This window comes from Callospermophilus lateralis, chromosome 5, assembly GCF_048772815.1.
Source record: "Callospermophilus lateralis isolate mCalLat2 chromosome 5, mCalLat2.hap1, whole genome shotgun sequence".
Lineage (NCBI taxonomy): Eukaryota > Metazoa > Chordata > Mammalia > Rodentia > Sciuridae > Callospermophilus > Callospermophilus lateralis.
The window spans coordinates 76,639,741-76,655,339 of record NC_135309.1 but is presented as its reverse complement, the minus strand read 5'-3'; the positions used below and the strand labels follow the sequence as shown (position 1 = coordinate 76,655,339).

At 33.7% G+C, this 15,599-nt stretch overlaps 1 protein-coding gene across 1 annotated transcript in view; it reads left to right on the top strand.

Moving 5' to 3' along the window:
• The first annotated feature begins 502 nt into the window (after positions 1 to 502).
• The window catches only part of Wdr36 (WD repeat domain 36), a 34,291-nt gene continuing 19,194 nt past the window's right edge, over positions 503 to 15,599 (top strand). The window contains exons 1-12 of the mRNA XM_076856932.2: positions 503 to 721; positions 3,245 to 3,272; positions 4,928 to 5,028; positions 5,794 to 5,911; positions 7,559 to 7,691; positions 9,366 to 9,420; positions 10,445 to 10,577; positions 10,823 to 10,998; positions 11,282 to 11,402; positions 11,597 to 11,662; positions 12,528 to 12,614; positions 13,797 to 13,942. Of these exons, the coding sequence (XP_076713047.1) occupies positions 560 to 721; positions 3,245 to 3,272; positions 4,928 to 5,028; positions 5,794 to 5,911; positions 7,559 to 7,691; positions 9,366 to 9,420; positions 10,445 to 10,577; positions 10,823 to 10,998; positions 11,282 to 11,402; positions 11,597 to 11,662; positions 12,528 to 12,614; positions 13,797 to 13,942 (1,326 nt within the window). The 5' untranslated portion in view covers positions 503 to 559. The remainder of the gene's footprint in view (positions 722 to 3,244; positions 3,273 to 4,927; positions 5,029 to 5,793; positions 5,912 to 7,558; positions 7,692 to 9,365; positions 9,421 to 10,444; positions 10,578 to 10,822; positions 10,999 to 11,281; positions 11,403 to 11,596; positions 11,663 to 12,527; positions 12,615 to 13,796; positions 13,943 to 15,599) is intronic.

Sequence of the window (15,599 nt, the reverse complement as noted above, 5' to 3'; positions counted from 1 at the left end):
ATTATTAATCTTATTTCATCAAACCCGGCTTCTCATTTACAATTATTTTGGAGTAAATCCTCACACATTTTGTAATCATTTCATCTGTAAATACGTATGTTGAAAACACAGGATCTTTACTACTATCATAGACTTAAAATTTAACTGTAACTTCTGTATATCATCAAATATCCAGTATTCAAATATTCTCGATAGTCTCGGGGTTTAAACTTTTTAAAATTATTATCATCATCATCATCACAAGCTTCTCCTTCCAGGTCGCAGCGATTCCCGCTCCCCAACCATAAGGTTCCACCAGCTACAGAGCCAGAGCGCACAGCAGAACAACGGGTGGACACGGAGGCCAGCGGAACCAAAGTCGCCCATCTCCTGCGGGCTGAGGAGGGAGTTCTTTGCATGTTGCACTAAGGGCAGTCCGCACAAACGCCATTGGCAGCAGGTACAGGAAGCGCTCGCAAGTTTCCAGCTCTGGCAAAGGTTCTTCTTGAGACGTGCTGAGGTGCAGCGTGCGCGGTTTCCCTCTGGATCAGAGCCGAAAGGAATTGGGACCGTGGCGGAGATGGAACGCTACGTGGAAGGCCGCACGGCGAGCTCACTCTTCGCTGGATTCCGAGCCCTGGGGCTTTTTAGTAATGACATCCCGCACGTGGTGCGGTTCAGTTCGCTGAAGCGCCGGTTCTACGTTACGACCTGCGTGGGCAAGAGCTTCCACACGTATGACGTGAGTGATTTCTTTGCCGGTTTCCCGAGAACTACCCTCCTCGGCTCCCAGCTCTGTGCTGGGGCATTCCCGCTCTCCCCTCCCACCTAACGAAGATTTCCCTTTCTGCCCTTCTTTTCCGTAACCCCACCCAGTTCTATTTAGCCACCCTCGTTGAACCCCCGTGCCGCTGCTTTAGCTCTTGCAGTTCACCTGGGGGCGAGTTTCGGAGGGAACTTGGCTAAGGAATGAATACTTGAGAATGTCTCAGTGTTACAGTATCATATTTGTTTAGTAGATGATTATTGATCCTCCCAGAGGATGCGAACATGAATAAGATAAGCCCTTAGACGACTCGCAAGACACTTATTGTGTAACTGACGACACAAACTGGGTTAGAAATCCAGACTGAAATACATTAGGAGGACTGGAAGGGTGAGTTGATGATTTAAGGGACTCTTCACATTCGATGGAATCCAGTTTCCCCGAACTTCCCCTGAGCATCTGCTTTCAACCAACCTTGAATATCTGGCGCCGTTTCACTCTAAGCTTTGCAGCAATTTCTTTGCAAGGTGATTTTTACTAATTTTGTAGCGCCCTTATATAACTTAGGAAAGTAAGTATTAGGAAACTAAAGTTACTTGTCATGACACTCATGCTGCTTATTAATGATGCATTCCCCCCTCCCCAAATTTACCACTAATTTAAATAGTATTTTGTTGTTTTTTCTCTTGTTTTCTCCAAAATAATGTAAGTTGTGTGGAAAGCAGGAATATGATGAAGATGGTAATAGCCAAGGTTATTAAGCACTTTTTCTGGAAAGCATGATGTAGAGTTGTTTTCCTTGAAGAATTGTGAAAATTAAAGAGGTTATTTACAAGAAGAGTGGGAATTGGGAGCTAGTTGAGTAAATGTAAAAAGAAAAGAAGGATGGGGTGAGGTGAAGAGAGTTGGATTTCTGGAAGCCTGGGATGGTGATGGAGAAAGTTGGGTCAGAGTGACATAAATCATGTGGGAGTATTTATTGATACTATTCTTCCCACTTCTTTCTTACTTGCCAATTTTTGGTTTTGCTAAAGTTTTCCTCCCTGAAACATAACTTTTGTAATTTTCTCATTTAAAGAAAACTTTTTTCCACCTTTAGAGTAAATATTTAATGAGTACATTTTTATTTAAATAAATCCTCTAGTAAATAAATGGATAATTTACTGCCTTTATTGTGTAAATGGTTATGTCAAATTTATATTTGTAGCTTGCCAACATTCCTTTAATGGAAACATCCATATTTCCACATCACTGTACCCAGAAAGACTTAAAAGTCTCAAAATTCTGTATCTCCTCTTGAAATCTTATGTTTGGTACAGTGTCTTTCCTGACATTTTGTTAAGCACAAACACATCCCCCCCCCCCCCTTCCAAAGAAATCCTATTGTTAGGAGAGTAACATCTTTAACATTTTATAAAAAATTTACTATTATTTGCACATTGAAATTTAGTCATAAAAATGTGTTTTAAGATGTCCTTTAGATCTTGTGATGCTTTCTTTGGAGGTGGGTGGGGATGATACATTTTTTTTAATTTCTGTAAAATGGCATAAAATGCTTATTACCTGAGGACTCTGTGTTTGTTACACCAACCAATTTACTGGGCTATGATCTCTGAAACTAAAAATAACTTGGGGTAAACAGGATGGCACTAATGATCCCAAGTCATTAACTTGTTCCTCAAGGGCTCTCTCCTATGGCCATTGCTGTATTACTGCCCATTGTGAGACATCCTACATACAAGCATTTGTACCTGGACAATAGACAAGGTATAAATAACTGTTGATGTTGGGGATACCAGCTAACATTGAGCATTTACTACATGACTGCTGTACTCTGTTTTACATAAATTTATTTGCAATCTCATTGAATTTTCATAATCCCATAAAGTAGGTACATATCTTAATCCATATTTGGAATCCATATAAGGAATTTGAGGCACAGAGAAGATGAGTAACTTTCTCAGGTCACACAGATGAATTAGTAACCATATATTGGAATCAGCAAATTGGTCTGTAAGCCAATTCAGTCCACTATTTGTTTCTGCATGACCCATGAGTTATGAGTGGTTTTGTTACTTTTCTAAAGATTAGAGGGAAAAAATCACATTATTTCAGGATGTGAGAACCAAATAAAAGTACCTACAGATAAAAGTTTATTGAATATATCCATGTATATTTATTATGTCCGCTTTCCTGCAACAGTATAAGAATTGGGTCAGTACAACACAGACTTTATGACTTGCTAATCCTAAAACATTTACTCTTTGGCTCACTACAGAAACCCTTTGCCTACTTCCATCACCACTGTTGGTGAAATAGTTGAAAATATAACTTTCCTGATAATGAAATTTAGGGTCAGTGAGTATCTTTTCTAGGAGGGACAGCATAGCAGATTTACCTATGAGATTGCACCTTAATCTTAAGGTGTTAGGTTATTATAAAATTGTTTTTCTTATGAAAACTTAATCTTTTTTTTTTTTTTTTTTTTTTTTTAAACAGGTTCAGAAACTTAGTCTGGTTGCAGTAAGTAAGTGTGAATTTTATTCTGGATTTATGCTGGCTTAGTATCTTTAAAATTTTTTTGACATAAGTTTAAGGCTTATGGAATATATAAAGAATCCAGTGTGTGTGTCTAATAAACCTCTATAGGGGGCAAAAAAAAAAAAAAAAAAACAAAACTGTGACACTATCATCACTATCATGTTTTGCTTTCAGTTGTCACACGATTTATTTATTTATTTATTTGGAGTAGTTCTTCAGCATTTCTTTGTATTTGACCACATTGTGATTAATTCTTTTTTAGAATGACCTTCAGTTTGAGTTTTTCTGATACTTCTTTATAGTTAGATTCAGTATTTTGACAGGAGTAACAAAGAAATGATGCTGAATTCTCAGTGAATTTTATCAGTAGGCACATGCTATTCCTGGCAGTGATAACTTTGATTGTTTAGTTAAGGTGATATTTGTCAGGATGCTGTGTTTTAAAGTTACTAGTTTGTCCTTTGTAGTTAATAAGTATCTTGTAATATGATGCATTCAGACTCTGTAAATATGCTATTGCTCTTCAGAGTTTCATCTGCTGCATTTAGTTAGCATTTAGTGATGATACTTGCCTGAATCTCAGTTAGTGATATGATGGTTATTAAATAGTGGTTTTGTTTTTCCATCATTCCTTCTACTGTAAGGAAGAGTCTCATATTTGGATATTTTTTTTAGGGGGTGGTATTTATTTTTCTAAGAATTGTTTAATAACATAAAAGGCCTGCCAGAGCTAACAGGTACTAGTTTTACCTTAAAATGTGATCCTTGTAAGAGAAATCCATTGTGTTTGTCTGAAAAACAATTTTTAAAAGATTAGAAGACAGAATAACCTAAATTGAATACAAAAGTGAATGATAAACCTATAGAAATAGTATTATGGAAACTAAATCCCCAAGTGGAGTATGCACATAAAAAATACTTACGATCATCTTCTGTCTACTCATCTCCCTGACCCCAAAAGAGAAAGAAAAAGTGGCACCATGATTTTATTAGTGAGAGATGAATCAAGAAATCACGTCCCATAAGAAATGGCTAGAGGTAATAAGCATATTTACCTTGGAGACAACCGAGTAGAAACTGTATTGTCTAATTATTTTAAGGCTCAACATAAAAAGTATATATGGAGTTCCCTGGGGTTGGTCCAAAGGGTTGAGTTAGATGTGGATCTAAGTTTTAATTTAGTTTTATATTTTTCCTGAAGTTACTAATAAACTCCATGTTTTTGAAGGTGTTCATAAGCGGGCCAGATACCCATCTGTCAGTTTCATGTATTAAATGATGTTTTTTTCCAAATACTTCACAAAGCTTCTTTTTATCTATTTATTTAGCATTATGTTGTTATGTTTGCAAATCTTAATGTTTACGACAGTCAATATTGAGATTAAAATTTTATACTGATTCTCAGCTTTCTTTCTTTCTTTTTTTAAATACCTTTATTTATTTATTTTTATGTGGTGCTGAGGATTGAACCCAGGATCTGGCATGTGCTAGGCGAGCGTTCTACTACTGAGCCACAACCTCAGCCCTCAGCTATCTTTTTTATTAAATATATTTTTAATTATTATATCCATGAAAAATATTATATGTATATTGATGGTTTCTATTACAAGATCTTAAAATTGTATTTCTTTTATGTTCTAGGTAACTCTGTTCCACAGGATATCTGCTGTATGGCAGCTGATGGGAGGCTAGTTTTTGCTGCTTATGGGAATATTTTTTCTGCATTTGCCCGTAATAAAGAGGTTTGTATCACTGAACTATTTCAATTTGTACCATTTTTTTTTCCTTTCTAATGTATGCTCAGTTTTATAGAGGAAGAGAAAATTTGATTTCACCTATATGTATGTGGTCCATATGGAGACACTTTAATGAAGGAACTCTGCTTACAGGTGTGGGCTGGGTTGGGGGAACAACATAGGGGGAGGAATGCATCAAAGGCTATAAACTTGGGGAAGCTGTTACCAATCCTCAGGCCAAAGGGCAGAAGAAGTAGTGTTATCGAAGCCTGGTGAGAGCTGAAACCATGGAGAAGGAGATGTAGTGATGGAGGGATAAGTTACTGTGAGAGTCAGTGCCTCTGTGTCAAAGCAGGAAGGTATAGCAAAGAAGTACTTTATATTCCCCTTTCTCATCTTATCTGGAAGGCAGTTGGTGAAGGAATCTTAGAGGTCAGACTTCTAGAACATACCATTTTTTTTAGTATAAAGGGAATTACAATGGTCGAATTAGCAAGGGATCTAGGTATATACGTATACCTTTTTCCTAAACTCAGTAGGGAGGCTAAGCCCTAGAGTTCTCATTTCTGTTCTTAGTCCATGCTTTATTTCCTTATTGAACTGGCTAAGCAGATGAACGTGTCTAACTCCTTAATATTTGTTCATATAACCTTGTATACTAAAAAATTGGACTACATTCTTAACATGAATGTTTTTAGGATTAGAAAGCCTTTTTTGGATAATATTACTTGATGAATGACTACTAATATGAAATTATTTTAAACTTTATAGATAGTACATACCTTTAAGGGTCATAAGGCAGAAATCCATCTTTTGCAACCTTTTGGGGATCACATTATCTCTGTTGATGCTGACAGCGTTCTTATTATTTGGCATATATATTCAGAAGGTAAGAGTTTAACTAATTTATTTGTTTTGTCTTGGGATTGTATGTGTATAGTTAAAAATCTATGTGAACATAACTTCTACACCAGAGGTTTCACATGCAAAACAGTCAAAATAAACAAAATAAAAGAATTAACATGTATAAGAGAAAACATTCTAAATAAGAAGTAAATAAGCAGTTTTTGTCAGTTGGTTAACTACTTACAACTTGTTTAATGTGCTAATTTCAACTAATATATTTTCCATTGCCGTTCTTTAAAATTAGTGACTTGTTTTCTCTGTAGAATGGATTTTGATGTATGTTCATACATAGTATTTTCATCTTTCAAAAGGAGATGCTAATAGTAAACTTGAAGAATCTGTAAATAAGAAGGAAAATATACATCTTTTTTTAACTTCTTTACTCTGTTTACATTTTTAACTTGTATATGTCTTGATTTTCTATTGTTCAATGCAGTATTCTTATTTTTAGTCAACATTTTAGAGGTTGCCTTCTGGGAGTTATTCTGTATTCTCATATAAATTGCTAATGCTTTTCTTTGTTTTATCTTTGCTCAAGTTGGGGTAACAGAATTCCAAAAGTGCTCCCTTCAAGGTTAGATTTTAAAAAGCTTTATAAAGTTATAAGATCTGGCTCGTAAAGTCTCAGGCACTCTTTATGTTGATGCCTAGATTTTTTGTTGCTTTTAGAACAATACATTGACGTGGAGTTTTCAGGGAGCTATTTGTAGTGAGACATGGATCTTTTAAAATAGTATTCAAAGTAAAGTTTGTTACTTTTCACCTATATCTGTGCATTCTAACCTGGGGTATACATACTTCTGGGAGTATGTAGTACACCTTCTTCAATATTCAAATTTATTGGTAAACAGTGAAAAAAAATTGTTTCAGTACTGAACAAATTTTGAAGTGAAAAACACAATTTAAACCGTAATTTTAATTATAATAAATGTAAGTTTTTAAAGAAGTTTCTAATCTTGCAGCAAGTAACTACCTGCTGGGCTGCCTTCAAGGGTAGATGTTAAAAAGCTTTATAAAGTTATCAGATCTAGCTCATAAAGTCTCAGGCACTCTTTTGATGCTAATGCCTAGATTTTTTGTTGCTGTTAGAACAACACATTGACCTGGGGTTTTAAGTTCCCAGAGTTGTAAGTTCTTTTCATCTCCTGAGTTAGAGTCTTCTGAGGAAATGTGTGAGAAGCATTGTTTTTGGTTTCACTAAACTTCACCTCTTTTCACATCTTCTGAGTGGCTCGTTGAACTTCCCAGATATTTGGCTCTTCACTTGGAGCATTCACTTCTGCCTCTTGATCAGATTATAAAAATATTAATGTTGATCCCTATGATCATTTTTTAATCTTGCTTTCTTTTCTGTAAACCAATTTAAGTAGTGAAACTTCTAATAGTACTTATGTTAGAACTTGTAGATAATATTGACAGCCTAAATGACATTTACAAGTTGCCCCTATCACATTTATCTTGGTTCTTGGGGGTTATTTATAGGTTAGTTTATATGTCTTTGATTTATATTAGCATATAAGTCTCTGTGGTAAACTTACTTTAAATGGTAAATATATGGGTATATGAAACAAGTGTCAAGCTATTTCATAAAAAATAATTATATGTTATTTGTAACTTTTACTTTTTGTAGAAGAATACCTACAATTGACTTTCGATAAATCAGTTTTTAAAATTTCTGCAATTTTGCATCCAAGTACCTACTTGAACAAAATACTTCTGGGCAGTGAACAAGGAAGTCTGCAGTTGTGGAATGTAAAATCCAAGTAAGCACTTTACCTAAATAAATAATGTACTTCTCATCCGCATCTACTACTTTCTTCTTCCTATTTATTTATTTATTTATTGGCTCTGGGGATTTAACCCAGGGTGCTTTACCTTTGATTCACACCTAGCCCTTTTTACTTTTTATTTTGAGGCAGTGTCTAAGTTGAGGAAGCTGGCTTTAAACTTGGGATTCTCCTGCCTCAGCTTCCTGAGTTGCTGGTATTATAGGTGTGTACCACCATGCCCAGCTTCCTAAAGCATTCTGCATCTCTCAGTTCTCTCTGCCCTTATATGTTTATTTGGAGGGCTGTCAATAAATATGGCTGTGAGAAGTTATCACTTAATGCCATCACATATTTAAAAAGTGGCATGTGATCCTGGCACAAAATAAGCAACTTCATAAATCCACATTGAATAGTCTAAACTATTGACTCAGTAACTAGTCAATAGAAAGAATCCATATAGCTATCCAGACAGCTTTATAAAGTAATATTATGAGATTAGCATTAGATAGCTTCTAGATTTTTATAAATGAAGGAAAGAGATGGTAAAACAAATTCGTGTTAATTTAGTGCTACCATTTAGAAATGATTTCAAGGAAAAAAAAAGTACTTTGATCAACAACCACCAGTATAATGAATATCTATTATAATGTTATTAATATAACTGGAAGGCTACATTAATGATTTTAAATACCTCTTCTTGTTACTTGAACATTTATCTAGAGAGAAAGGGCTAACTCAAGTTTTGTATAATGTTAAAACAAGCAAACAAAAATATTTAACCACTTAAATTATTCTTTCCAAAGCCCTTGTAATTTGAAAGGGAAGATTGTTTAGTTTTGAATCAATATTTCAGTTCAGTGGCAGATACCACTGACTGCCGACTCTGTGTTATGCTCAGGGATGTTGACTAAGATGCTGTCTCTGCCCCTAAGGTTCTTTCCTTAGGCTCTTTGTGATGTTTACATTCTTTGTGTACTTTATCCATTATGTAATTATTGCAGAGACTAATTTGTGCCCATTTGCAGAATTTAATATATGATTTAATATTTTAATGACTAGTATTAAAATGATTTCAGATAGCTCTGCTCCATAGACTGACTTAATCATTCATGGTCTGATTCACAATATGAGAGCAGCATAACTGTTTCAATAAGACAGTTCATATAACATTCAAGTACTCTTTTAGTTAAAATCTAATTATTCCCTTTAGTGATGATATTTCTAGAAATACATTGCAGTAAAAAAAAAAAAAAATGAGATCTGCCTATATTCCAAGACTTTTATTGTCTAGATAAAATGGATTGTATTTTTTCTTCTACTCAAACATTTAAATTTTTTTAATGAGGTGGTCTTGCATAGCAATTTGTAGATTGGGAGTCTAGAACCTGCACACACACACTCTTTTTTTTTACTTGGCTTAATTATTTAGCACTTTTTTTTTTTTAGTTTCTTTTTCTGGAATAAAGGTGATAATATTTACTTCATGTGATTATTTTGAGTATTGGACATGGTAATATGTTCTCAGAATAATGTGGGATGAAGAATTTAATAAATACTACTGTTACTAGTTTACTTTTAAATATCTAGTCAATTTTGTTTTTCTCTCCCACCCGCAAAAAAAAAAAAAAACCCTGCCTTTCAACTCTTTTTTTTTTTTTTTTTTTGTAGTAAGCTTCTGTATACATTTCCAGGATGGAAGGTTGGAGTGACTGCTCTTCAGCAGGTTAGTAATTTTTGGTTAAACCAAATAGTAGATTCATGTAGTTTCAGGGATCAGCCTGTTTTTAGACCTTAAGACAAAATAATATAGTTTATAACTGTTCCACTAAGGAAATAATGTTTTGGAAGTACACTGATAACAAGTAATAACACATTTGCCGTTTAGAATTAGGCTCTAAACCTGTGGTTATTGTGGAACCTTGTTTACTAATTATTTTGCAAGCATGTACTATAGAGCTTTATAGAGAACAGAAATTAATTGTTCATTGATGTAAAGGAGACTATTGATTTTATAGAGAAATTTATCAGGATGTTGAGATTTCCTATTTGAAATAGTTGGGGACAAAAATCTTAAGGATTTTTTCATTGGTAGACTTAGAAAATTGCTTTTCATTTTTATGAGTCAGTAAAACATATGTATATGAATGGATGTATGTCTATAGAAAATCTGGTGAGTCTGTTGATTACACATGTAGCCATTATTCCTGATGTTTCTAATATTCATTGCCCATTTTATTTGCACTCCCTCATCCCCTCTCACTGTCATCAACCATGCTCTGCCACGCCTATCCATTATAAGACAGAATTATAGTCATAGAATGTTATGGCTGGAGCAGATTATAAAACATTTTTTTGCCTTTTAGTGTATTTTACAGGCTTTTCCTGTTTACCGTGGATAAACAATTCTTTACTTCCTTTCCAGCTACATATGTTGCCATACTTATGGCAAGCCTTCATATATTTTCTAGGAGTTGTCTCTTTTTTCTCTTTCACCTAGTCAGTGATTTGTTGTGATTGCACATGTAAACTCGTTCCTAAATACTTCCATTTGAATAGCAGTTAATTTTAACTCTTAGCATTAGTTAATAATAGCCAGAATGGTAATACTTGTGGATTTCTCCCTACACACCTTTAAGAAGATATTTCATTTTCTCTCATAATAACACATAAATAATAGTGTTGATCATAAAGATTGTAAGGCTGTGTTGCTTAAGAAAATAAAAACTTACGAGTAATTTAATTTTCAGGCACCAGCTGTGGATGTTGTTGCTGTTGGTCTTATGTCAGGTCAGGTTATCATTCACAACATTAAGTTTGATGAAACATTAATGAAGTTTCGTCAAGACTGGGGACCCATAACTTCAATTTCATTTCGCACAGGTAATCTTTACCATATTTATTCATGAGAGTTAAGAACACCTGAAATGCTTTACTTTAAAATCATATAAATTGTTTTTTTATAGTTTAATAAGTATTAATGAAACACCAAAGTAGAATAAGGCAAAAAATATGGGAAGACTATTGGTGTATTGTTTTAACTTTATAAACTAAAAGGGAGAGAAATTTGTCAAGTTTACTTATTTGGGGGCTTGTATTTTTTAACATATATTTTATTTTAATAACAGATGGTCATCCAATAATGGCAGCTGGAAGCCCATGTGGCCATATTGGACTTTGGGACCTAGAAGACAAGAAATTAATCAATCAAATGAGAAATGCACACTCTACAGCAATTGCTGGACTGACATTTCTCCATAGAGAACCTCTTCTTGTCACAAATGGTGCTGACAATGCTCTCAGGGTATTATGATTATTTTTGTCATTTTTCTGGTTAATCTGGCCTACCTTTTGGGTTATTACAAGCTTGCTTTTTAATGTATTAGTACCAAAATTAGAAGATGAAAGGAATATGGGATGAAACATTGTTATAGATAAATAAAAAGTATAGCAGATGACATTGCAATGAAGTGGGAAAGAGTTACAGCTTATTTCTTTCCCAAACCCCACTTCAGTGTCAGTGGCCTGCCTGACTGCAGATCAGAGAGCACATGGTGTAAGAACCTTACCATTTAATTTCTTGGCAGATATGGATATTTGATGGCCCTACAGGTGAAGGCCGACTTTTGAGATTCAGAATGGGCCATAGCGCTCCTCTTACCAGGATCAGATACTATGGACAAAATGGACAACAAATTCTAAGTGCAAGTGAGTTTCTATTTTCTACCCATAGTACTTAAGTACTTGAGAGCTGGACGCATTTTTAGATTGTAATTTCTCTTTAAAATGTCCCAAACCATAACACTAAGCTTTTTGTAGAATCTAATTTTATAACATCTGTGATTCAAATGGCCCATTGTTTTGATGGAGCTTGATGAGGAATTTTCTTTTTACATCAATAGGTCAAGATGGAACTCTTCAGTCATTTTCCACGGTACATGAAAAATTCAATAAGAGTTTGGGACATGGTAGGTCATTTGCAATATAGAATATAAGTTGCTAGTCACAAAAGAAACTTTGCAAGATTCTGGGAGAACTGGAGGAGGTTTCATCAATATATTTCCTCTTTTTTGGATAAAATTAAAACCTTATGGAGGAGAAACTAGTAAAATCCTGAGATCAAAATCATTGTAGAAGTGTTTGGGGTACTGCTTACTATAAATCTGTTAAAATATGTTAGGCATCTTGGGTGATAAAACATATTCTTGCCACCCAAAAAACACAGCCTAATGTGATCCATCTGTAGAGTGCAGAATTTAAATTATGGGAACAATTTTAAAGAAAGCATCAAAATAAATAGCATCTCATCTTTTTGCTTTAAAGGACTCCTTTATTCTCTTCCTGGTTTCCAGCTTTTGAGAAGTTTCTTAAACAAAAATGTTTTTTAGTTTCATTAATGTTTACTTTTTTAAGTAAGTGTTCTAGCTATTCATAAAAGTATGTACTTCCAGGTAACTTATAGGATCCTTTTTTAATTGATAATCTAAAATAGTTCCTTTTGGAATTAAATTGGAGAGATTTGGTATCTTTAAGAATCTTCTCATCCAGGAATGTGATATATCCTCAAGTTTTCTTTTTTGTGTTGGTTCTATCATATTATTGGCAAATAATATGGTTACCTCATTTTTTTCAGTTATTTATACCTTATAATTTGCTTTTGTATCTTAATTACACAAACTTCAGAAACAAATAATATTGATAATAACAGTACCCTTGTTGTGCTCCTGACTTATATGAGAACATCTTGAACTTTATAGTTATGTGACAGTGAAGAGCATTTTTTCTCCCGTGAAGAAAGATTCATAACTATGATTCCCTCTTCCCCAACCCTAGGATTAATTAATAAAAAGAGACTCAAGCGGAAAGGACTTCAGAATACCATGTCAGTAAGACTTCCACCTATCACAAAGTTTGCAGCTGGTAAGTAACTTCTATTGTTTTGTACTTCATTATTTCCTCCATTAAAAAAAATATATGTTTGCAAATTCTAATAAATGTTCAGAGGGTAATCTTAAGCATGTACTAATCTTGTGTGAAGATTGAAAATGAGTTAATTTTAACATGAACTTATTTTTTAAATCTCAGGCTTTGTTCTTCTCTATACCAGCTATTAATAAATAATATTTTATAGCCCTTCTTTTTATCCTATCATCTGGTATAATGAAAGTCACTAATGTAGAAATTTATAACAGAGAGCAAATGTGAAAAGATGTGGCCATGACCAATCAATATCTAAGTACAATAGTAGTATACCATATCATAGAGCAGAACTTCTTCAGAAGAAGAGCATATATATATAAAGTATACATATATAAAGTATACATATATAATAGGATGATTGAGTGAAAACTATCAGGAAATAACTACATAGGCACCATTTCTATATTATGGTTATTGTTTCAAGGTTATTATAACAACCTGATCACTACTTTGGTTTTTTGATCACCTTTCTATTTGCCTTGAGCCTAAGTGATGCTTCTAAAACATATAGCTGGCTCATGTCATGTTCTTAAAATCTTTTCGTGCCCCTTATTACCTTTAGGTAGACTTTTGCCTCTTTAACTTTCAATATCCTTGTAATGTGGCCCCAGTTGCCTTGTCCTCTCGCCTCTCCCAGGAACACATTTCACTTACTTGCCATTCTTGGTTTTGTTCAACTAGTCTTGGGTCTTTTGTCTATAGGGCTCTGCCCACCTCTGTACTAGAAGTTTTATTTGTTTATTGCTACTTCCAGGAAACCAGTTATTACTCTCCCAAAATCTCCCAGTAAAACTCTTCCTGAGTGCTCATATAAAATAGTCATGCAATTATGCTTTCTCATTCTTTCTTCTAATCAAAATCTGTTATTAGATATTGTCAGTTAATTTGATTTAGCCATTCAACAATGTTATAAGGTGTCAAAACACATTGAACACCATAAGTATGTACAGTTTTTATCAGTTAACCTGTTAGAAAGCTCTTTCCAGAAATAGCCTGTTTATTTTACCATCATATCTCTAGTACCAGATATTAAGGTAGAATATTAGATACTTAATTAACAATAGATGAGCAAATGAGTGAGATGATAAAAGCACTTTGATTTATGATTTTAATTATGTTTAGAGGAAGCTCGAGAGAGTGACTGGGATGGTATCATTGCTTGCCATCAAGGTAAGCTATCTTGCTCAACCTGGAATTATCAAAGGTCTACAATAGGTGCTTACTTTCTCAAGCCAAAAGAATTGAAGAAAGATGACATCACTGCAACAGTAAGTGAGCTCTTTTATTAAAATCTTTTCTCCTTTAAAACTTATGTAGTAATTTTATTATTCTCAAGTTTACTAATGATATTGTTGGAAAGAACATGTTTTACCATTTTGAAGTTGTTCTCTAATATTGTAAAGTTTTTTCAACTTGCAGAAATTTATTTAGCTACTTGAGATTGATCGTGAAGTAGTATCTCTGTGTGGTTTTGATTTGCATTCTTCTGAGGAGGTATAGTGTTGCATCTTTTCACGTAGTCATGGGTCATCTCTAGATATGTTAACTTTGTAATTTTGAAATCAGATAGTATGCCTCCTCCAAGTTTGTTCTTTTCCTTTTCAAAATTGTTGGATATTTTGGTCCCCAAATTAGCATGTCAATATCAGCAAAAAAAAAAAAAAAAAAAGACAGTTGGGATTTTTTTTAATCAATACATAAATTTGAGAGTTACCATTTCACAATTTTTGTCAATGTTTGTACTTGTCAGTGTATGTCCCACTTCTTCTCAGTGCTAAGTAAAATTGTTTTCTTAAGTTTATTTTAGGTTTTTCATTGCTAGTGTATCAAAAGATCTAATTGACTTTTGCCTATTGATCTTGTATCTTGCAGTTTGCTAAACTTGTTTACCTATTCTAATGATTTCTTAATAGATACTTCTGCTTTTGAAAATGCCGACTAAACGTTTAACTCAACATTTGACTCAATTATGTACACATTATTATAAGTACATATGTTCTAATCTCCATAGTATGAAAAGCTAGTCTTAAGCTTTTATGTAATTTTCTAAATCATAGAGATTTATCTTAAGCTTCTTTAGGAAACTTACTTACAGAGTTCTGAGTAGTGTTTGTAGTAGTAGTAGAAAGGATAATTACAGCTAACTTTTACTTTAGTCTCTCTGCCTAGTGTGTACTCACATTATGTTTACATAATCCTATGTTATGGTCTATTGTTAGCCTCTTTTTATAGAACATAAGATTAACCCTTAATGTAATGAGTAACATGCCTAAGATCAGTAAAGCTAGAAGTGACACATCAGGGATTTGAATCTAAGACAACTTATTCTAGAAACTGTGATCTTAACTTACAACCTACTGTGATCACTCATTGAGCACTTAATATGCATGTGTACAATGATGCTTAACCAGTGCTGAGTCATTTGTCTAACATCCTCAGCTACTTGGAACAAAGCCAGAAATCATTAAGTAATAAACAGAAGTAATTATTATAGAACCCATGCAATAAATTGTAATTTATTACTCAAGGGTAACCTTCACAGTTTTTCTAAAATACTTTGTTTTTTGAGTGTATTTTTTTGTTTTTGTTTTAATTTGTTTTATTAGTGCATTATAGTTATATTTAATAGTGGGGTTCATATTGACACGATCATACATGCATGAATTGTAATTTGCTCCAGTCCTCAATACTTCTCCTATCACTCTCTCCTCCTTTCTCCCCCTCCCTTCTCTTATTCACTTTCTTCTACTTTACTGATCTTCCTTCTATTTATTTATTGTTTTCTTTTTAATTGGTGCTTTATAGATTTACAGGAATATGGAATTCACTGAAATATTCATATATGTACATAGCATTATTTGGTTAATTTCACTCCGTAGTTCCTCACTTTTCTTGCCATACTCCTTCACTCAAAGGAATTCCTCA